The sequence below is a fragment of the Pagrus major genome, chromosome 21 (assembly GCF_040436345.1).
Source record: "Pagrus major chromosome 21, Pma_NU_1.0".
Lineage (NCBI taxonomy): Eukaryota > Metazoa > Chordata > Actinopteri > Spariformes > Sparidae > Pagrus > Pagrus major.
Window position 1 is genome coordinate 9,602,876 of NC_133235.1, and position 8,772 is coordinate 9,611,647.

The 8,772-nt window shown below is 37.8% G+C and overlaps 1 protein-coding gene across 1 annotated transcript; it reads left to right on the forward strand.

Moving 5' to 3' along the window:
* Positions 1–1,294: 1,294 nt before the first annotated feature.
* Positions 1,295–6,597, forward strand: slc22a13a (solute carrier family 22 member 13a). The gene is made up of 10 exons (XM_073490439.1): positions 1,295–1,669; positions 1,769–1,872; positions 1,977–2,131; positions 3,132–3,300; positions 3,390–3,510; positions 3,905–3,999; positions 4,139–4,353; positions 5,153–5,261; positions 5,691–5,897; positions 6,037–6,597. The coding sequence occupies exons 1-10, from the start codon at positions 1,295–1,297 to the stop codon at positions 6,104–6,106; spliced, it is 1,620 nt and encodes a 539-aa protein (XP_073346540.1). The 3' UTR covers positions 6,107–6,597.
* Positions 6,598–8,772: the final 2,175 nt, after the last annotated feature.

Sequence of the window (8,772 nt, forward strand, 5' to 3'; positions counted from 1 at the left end):
ATTTCACATGAATAAAAGGGAAGTCCATAGAAATAGACAGAACTTTTGTGGAAAATAAATCTTCACCAGGATCACCACATCATCTGAATCGCATCATATTCTTACACCATATGCTTATTTTCGCCACTGCCCCTCAAACACCCTGACTGCCACAACCTTATCTGTCAGTATACATCCACACTTGCCACTACTGTTTCTACCATTGTCTTTTTCTCTGGGTGTCTTGTTCTATTGTTAAACACTAATTTTGATGCTTTTCTTTATTCAATGGTAAAATAATAAGTGATTTCACCTATTTATTGATTATTGATTGCCCATATGTGTATTGATTGGCCACATGTGGATAAGGATAAACAAGTCAAAAAACTTGATAATTCATTGATAACTACAGTAGATTTTACTTCAGGTTGGTCTAATGTAGGCTTGACATAACACAAGACCAGGGTTGGGGAGGTGTCTTTAAAGATGTATTCCAATACAGTCACTAATGACTTTATATATTCTTTATAAAATTTCAAACATTTTGTTTCATACTCCGTACAAATTTTCACTGTTCTTTTTAACATGTTGTATGATGACCCCAATGAAAGCCACATGCTGAAGCACGTTGGTCTGACAGTAAAGTTGTTCTTTACAACTTTGGCTGGAGTTTTGACCTTTTCAGTTATTTACCTCTGTGCTAGTCTGAGAAAGTACATGGTGTCAGAGACAAGTCAGAATTAATGGACAAGTTAGAAACAGAGAGAACTTAATTAAAAAAATCTAAAATAAGTCAGAAAACAAGTACAATTTTTCTTTTATGGTTTTTTTTTTTCAGTCCTCTGCAGACTCAATCATGATCAGATGTCAGATATATTATGTAACAGTTTCACCTTGCATAAGAGCACTGGCAGAACAGTTTTGATGAGTCAGCATATTGTAAAAGTTAATGAGAATTCAACATAACCTGTAAGCAAAGTTTTATACACTGTCTGTTATAGTGGCTGTGTTAAAAGATAACTGATTTTTCAGTTAAAGTTGAAGTAAAAACACGAATACTGTTGGGTTTGTAAAAAAATTTTTTAAAAAGTTGGTGAAAGTTGTTGATCAATGAATGCTGGGGTCATTTTAACTCTTGCCTTCAGATGAGTCATAGTGACACAGAGAAAAATAGCTCTTTTTGTAAAATGAGGTATCCATTTAAATGCTGTGTCACTCCTCCTAAGAGATACACTCAAGGGTTTAAACATTAATGGACATTGTTTAAAGGTCATCCTCTGGCAGCATCACTTAACTGAAAGCCAGCTCCCTGAACATGGCTGAGTTTGGAGAGATCCTCCGGAGTATCGGAGAGTTTGGATTATTTCAGAAGGTCACCCTTTTTGCTCTTTGCTTCCCAAATGTTATTCTGCCTTTTCATTTTGCCAGTGTATTTTTTATCCAGTCAGATCCAGAGCGGCACTGTAACACAGACTGGATCCTCAGGGCTGATCCTAACCTGACTACAGATGAGCAGCTGAACCTGACTCTTCCCCGGGAGGAGGATGGGACCTTCAGCAGGTGTCGTATGTTCGTCCCTGTGAACTGGGACATCGGTACCATCAGGGAGAATGGACTCAATGAGACAGCAGGGTGCCAGAATGGATGGGTGTACTACAACACGCTGTATGAAGCCACCATAGTCACTGATGTAAGTGATAGGTCTGTCTCATGGCCATTTATGATACAAATATTAAATTATCTTGATAAAATTCTCCTTTTTTAACAATTTGGTTTAACGTTCCTACAGTTCGATCTAGTTTGTGATAAGACCAATTTGTTGGAAGTGGCACAAACAGTGTTGATGGCTGGCATTCTTGTTGGTTGTCTCTTATTTGGACCTTTTGCTGAATCGTAAGTATACTTGAAACTGTACTCAATAAATTCAGTGCAAATCTAAACACAATAGAGAAACACAAAATCACAACAGCTGACCAGAGGGGTTTTATCTGTTCCAGGTTTGGTCGTAAACGAGCAGCTCAGATTCCCGTCGTTGTGATGCTCATATTCACTGTAACAACTGGACTGTGTCCCAACTTCTATTTATATCTAGCATCACAGTTCATGGTGGGAATTGGCTATGGAGGTTTTCGACTGAATGGCGTCATATTAGGTACAGTATACGCAATCATCTTACATTTGAACAGGGTTTTTTTTTCCAACAATGTTGAATTTTCATTAACTTTTACAATATGCTGGCTCACCAACACTTTTCTGCCAGTGCTCTTATGCAAGGTGAAACTGTTACATAATATGTCTGATGATTGAGTCTACTGAGGACTTAAAAGGAAACCATAAAGGAAAGACACCCTGTACTTTTTCAGACTACCGCAGAGGTAAATAACTGAAAAGGTCAAAACTCCAGCCACAGTTGTAAAGAACAACTTTACTGCCAGACCAACTTCTTGTGGCCTTCATTGGGGTCATCATACAACACATTAAAAAGAACAATGGTGATCAAGAGCAATCTGTGGATAACATTTTGACTTGTTTATCCTTATCCACATGTGGCCAATCAATACACATATGGGCAATCAATAATCAATAAATAGGTGTAATCACTTATTATTTTACCATTGAATAAAGAAAAGCATCAAAATGAGTGTCATCCTGATATGAACACAGTCAAAGATAACTTAGAAGGTAACTTCTGTTCCCTACTTGCACAATGTAGTATGAGAAAAAATAGCAGTTTTGACGTTATGATGTCTATGTATTGGTTTGCTGAAATATATACTGAAGTTAGCATGCTAACCGCCTAGCACCAGCCTGTGCTAGTCCAAAGCTCCCGTGCTAGCGGTGTAAACAGCCCTAGTCCCAGTGCTTCCAATCTGTACCACTAGCTGCATGGCTCACTGCGTTAACTAGCTAACATCTGCTATGGTTAGCAGCACTAAGCACTTACTCTGGTGATATGCTGCCCCCTATTTGTTTTGAGTAGAATTTGACAGGTGGCCAGTTCTTACACATTGTACCATTGTGGATTATTATTTATAGATGGTTTCATTTTTTTCATTTGTCTGATTACATTTTACTACATTTTAATTCTCAGCAGAAGTAGGGCTATTACGGTGATGAACTCAGGTTAACTGTCACTGATCTTCTGTTTGTAGCCACTGAGTGGATCGGGGTGTCTAAGCGATCATGGGGAGCATGTGTGACTCAGCTATTTGGTGCAGTTGGACAGTGTGTCCTCGCTGGTATAATCTACTTCATCCGAGACTGGAGACTGGCTCAGTTCATCACAGCTGCTCCATTTGCAGTGATCTCTATTTACATATGGTGTGCTTTACCTCTTTTTTATTACATTCTCATGCTTTAAAGGTAATTTATCGTTTATTCTAAAGTTTCACGGTCCATGTCTCTGACAGGTTTATTCCAGATTCAGCCAGGTGGTTGTTGGGCAGAGGAAGGATAGAAGAGGCTAAACAGCTGATTACCAAAGTGGCAGCCATCAACAATCGCCCTATTTCAGAGTCTCTGCTGGAAAAGGTACTTATCTTTCACGTAACACCTCACTGTAACAATGCTTCAATGGAATAATAGCAAACACATGGCGTAGATACAGTATTTATATAGTGAAAAACTACTACATAAGAAAATGTCTGACATACAATGAACAGCCCTGCTAGAACCTCAGCCACGTACAGTAGAGATGGTTGGAAACACAACAGTCAGTACTGGATTGCAGTAAGTTATTTAGGACAAATTACCAGAATGGCTTACTGTACACTATCTATATCTATATGTGTTTATATCATCACCTCTCTGACACAGTGTGAACAAAAACTGAATACCTTTTGCAAGGCTGTTGGATTACATGATTTGCTAGCGTGCAACGTGCAAACGTTAGCATGATATTGTGTCAACTCCCTGTGCATTACAGATTGTTAAGAAAGAAACTGAGAAAAAGGGAGGCATAATAATTCTTATCCAATCATCTGTGCTTAGGAAGTATTTCTTTACGATACTATTGGCATGGTAAGTTACATTTTACAATACAAAGCACTACTGAGTCAATGAATGTGTGTAGATTCTTAAGTGATAAAACATTTTACAAACATTATTTAAAATTGTATTATTTAATGACTAATGCTTGTTTTCTTTTTTAAATCTGCAGGTTCTCACTGAATGTTGCCTACTACTGCCTTTCATTTAATGTGGGAAATTTTGGCTTGGACATCTTCCTGACGCAGCTCATGTTCGGTCTGACTGAGCTGCCAGCTCATATACTTTGCATCTGGCTGTTAGAGGCAGTGGGGAGAAAAATATCACTGATGGCAACACTTCTCATTGGAGGATTCTTGTGCATATTAATCCTCGCTGTTCCTCAAGGTAAAAACTTCAGATGTTCTAGCTCAGACGGTGTTTCTTCTTCCCCTGGCGACTGGGCATAGATATGTTGGTTAGTTAGTCAGTGCAGTGCTTTTGTTCACACTGAAATATCTCTGGATTGTCATAAAACTTGGTACAGACATTCATGGTACCTAGACCTTGTAATGATGTCAAGATACATCATGAGCCAGTGATTGTGGGTAATGTTGGCGCCAGGTTCTGACAAAGGCGATATCTTCTGCTGTATCAATTTTGATAATTCGTTTCTAAACTGTCCATAATGACCCAGCAGTGTTATAGGACTGCAATGCTAGACCAGTGGACTACTTTTTAAAACATGGTGCCTACATTACCCATAGTGCAACTAGGCACTAAGTGACATCACTGGAGGCAATTTATCAGATTACATGCAGCTTCCTCTGGAGCCACAAAAGGCTTTATACTACTTTTTTCACATATGCAGTTAACTCCCCAAGACCTGTAAAGACACTTTAATGTGTACAATTGGTGAAGTTACCCTTATAGCAGTCATTGTGGCCATGCAACCAAGCTGATGATAGCATTTACTCAAAAAATAGCTAAGCTTGCAGTGGCAGAAGAAGAGGAAGAATACGATGACGATGGCACTGGTGGTTGGCAGGTCATTGCACCAGTTAAGTCCCCAGTGAAATATATCAAGAAATATCAGATGGTTTGCATTTAAGAACATCCTCATAGAGCTGGCAGCGTGGCTGTAGACACTACGTCCCACGCTACTCTAGTTTTTTGTTGTATCTGACTCTGTGTTATTCTGTTCAAGGTAACGCTGTTGCTGTGACCGTGTTAGTAACCTCAGGACGTTTTTTCATAAACTGGGCAGGGTCTGTATGCAATGTGTACGTTCAGGAGCTCTTCCCAACATCTTTTCGGTAAGCTGAGTCACTCTATCTCCCTGTATCAATTGATACACTTGCACTCGTGTTCAGATTATAAAAGCCATAATATTAGTCAAATTAGTTGTGGGTTTAGGTACAACAATGGGTAAAGTATTACATGGTAAACATAGTAAAATAGTACCTGCCTCTTATTGGTTCTGACAACGCTTATCTTTCAGAATAAACTGTCTAGCCCAGCACTAAATATTAGGCTTGGTTCTTATTCTTTACTTATTTTAATTGAGGGAGAGGACAGATGTGTATGTAGTGTATTATTTGTACACTAACTTATCTAAACTGAAAGTTAATTAGATTCAATTAAGTTTAAATGAGGCACATTTTCATTGAGTTATGAAAAAAAGGGCCATGCAGAAATACTTTAGCAAGCCGTGCATGTCTGAGCTCTGTGTGTTTCTCTTAAAGACAAACAGCCTCTGGTTTGGGCTCCATTGCAAGCAGAGCTGGTGGCTTGCTGTCTCCGTTGCTCAACATGTTGGCCATGTACCACCAGTCCATACCCACCATAGTTTTCAGCAGCCTTTGTATGATCAGTGGAGCTCTCAGCTTCCTGCTGCCTGAGACCAGGAGAAAAGAGCTTCCTGATTCAACTGACGAGGCCGAGGGCAACAGGTAAGCAAAGTGTAAACTGAGGGCGTCTCTTGATAACACGTTGCATTGCATATAGAAAAGGTAACATAAGACGACACCCCACAGTGGGAAACTATCCATCTGAACTATCATTTAAAACCTTTTTCTCTTTCTCCAACAGAAGTAAGACCATCCTGATGAAGCAAAGTCAAGCAAACAAGCCTGCAGAAGGCAAAACTACCAGACTGTAGTCTGAGCACTTCTATGATTTACTTTCTTTTTGTTGTGCATGAAATTTGCTGTAGATATTCACTGTTTTCAGGACAAATCTTAATGTTTTGGTGAGCAGCAAATTTTTATTTGTAGAAAGAAATATCAAATTATCATTGGAAAATTGCCATACTAGTACTAGTACTAGTACTTTCATGCTTTCCATGTTGGACACTCCATTTTTCACTCCAGTCATGTGTCAGCTTTACACACAAGGTATCTCAAACGTTGTGATCTGATGGCTCTGGAAGTTACTGTTAACATTCACATGCACAAGGTAACAACCACTTTTAATTTAAAATCCTGTGCTACCCTTACAAACGTTATATTTTCAGTTTTTGCAACACGTTGCTGGGTTTTAACTTGTACTATCATTTTGAATAAATTATTATTATTAAGTATTAACTGTTTTGTGAGTCTACTTTCCACTGAAGTGTGATTGCCAAAATTCCCAATAAAAACTGTAAAAACAGTGGTGAGTGTGGACTTTTCTGAATGACAGGTACAGTCTTTACTTAGATTACTGTATTAATGTCTTTTTATCCCTGATTGACAACACAAGCCTTCTCACAGTGGAATCATGAATTATCTATTCCATGTCCACCAGCTGAATGTCTGTATGTTCATTATGTTCAGTAAAGACAGAAACAAATGTCGATATGTTCTTTTTCCAAATGAAGGAGAGGGCATGGGCCTATACATAATAAATCAATGGAGTGTTGGTGTAACTTGCCTTCCAAAGTCTCTCACAACTGTAATAAATAATCGTTATAACTGCCATAAGAAAAGACAAAAAGCATTTGTCCTTACTGGACTTTATTTCTATTTCATAAGAACAAAGACATATGTTATATCATAATTAACTTATGGTAGCACAGGATTCAATTGCTGTCAACTTGTTGGCTCTGTAAACCAGTACTGTATCCTGTAGGTACTGACAAAATACTACAGTATAATTTATAATTTGAGTATTGTTTTTTAAAATGAGTACTTAATATTGATTCTGTATTGGTCCAATATGCAAAATGTTCTTAAGTGAAACTTGAAAATGCAGGACTGTGTCTGTGAAGAGAAATTATGACCAGGGTGTGAACTGAGCAGCTGTTAAGACTGGTTCCAGCTTGATTCAAGCAGTAAAAGTTTAGTCCATTTTAAAGACAAGACAGGAAACAAAACTTTTTTAAATGTGCCTGAGAAAGCACAACCTCTGGACTGATCAGGGCTGGCCCGAGGCATAAGCAAACTAAGTGGCTGCTGCTCCAATTGAGAAAAAAAAATTCATTTTTTTTTTTTTTTTTACATATTAAATAAATTAAACAGTAGAAGTCACTACTTCAATAAGTCAAAAAGAAAAAGGCTATGAATCTGAACGAATTTAGGTATTGCCCTTCTCCAGCTGGCCATCCCAAAATACATGAAATCACATCTACCAAATTCAGAATTTTCTGGGGGAGGACCCCCAGACCAGCAGTCAAGAAGAACAGGTGTCATCCAACCAACCTAAACAACCTGGCGTCAATCTGCCAGGAAGAATTGGGGACACCAATCCCAAAAGCTGCTATATACCTGTTACTGCACCAGTAGGTGGCTCTCTACCAAGGGTTGGCATTTTTTTGCTTTTTGATTACCTTTAAAAGGTCTGCTGATTAATACTTTATTTTGACTTTGTAAAATATATATATGGGTTTGTAATAGAATGAATAAAAATGAAAAAGGTATGTGGCGGTATTTTTTGTATGTCAAACAAATCTGGAACATTTTGAAGAGGGTAGAATCATTTGGAAAGCTGCTGTAAATTTGCTCTTCGGGTGAACAACAGTTGAATGCCAAACAACCAATCATCTCGTCTCTATTGACCAGATATTTCTTCATTGTACTATTGGCATGGTAAGTAAGGCCAACATCTCTAAGCTATTCTTTGCACAAAACAATAGATGATATTCTAAACCTTGAAATGATTACAGTCCTCTGTTAATACTGGACACTAGCATTATAACATTTGATTTATAATCATCTTTATTGTAGCACACATTCATTGCAATTGACCTAAAGCTTTATAACCATGAAACTATTGCTAATGTTCAAATAGCTGAGGTAGTTGGTTGGGCGGTAATTCAATGCTGCAGTCTGCAGAATAACTCACCAGTTGTCTCAATCTACTTCTCTGACCCTCACTTCTTCCACATTTCTTCTTCTCCAAACCTGGCCGCAATCTTTTTATTCTTCACACCACAGTTGAACAAATTAGACGTAACAAGCTGAACTTTGTATCAAATTAGACAAAAAGTAGAAATGAAAAGTTAGTAAACAAACAGTAATACCCTAAATAAACTGAAAAGATTGTCTGTTGTAATGTGTCTCAAATAAACCTCTGAGAAAGTCTAATAAGGGTGGTAGGAAGCTAAGATGGTGTTTGCTTTATTTTATGAGAGCCTACGATGTTGTTTGAATTTATTTGACGTACAGTTTCATTGTAAATGGCAACAAATTATCCTGTAAAAAAGTAAAATATATTAATATGGCATTATATTTGTCTCATTACAGCCTGTGTTAAGCCATCGTAGGTCCATGTTGGTAGCATTAAATGTGGTATCTCATTACAGTATTATTTGAAAGTAAGGGTAAAACAGCATCTAATTAATATATT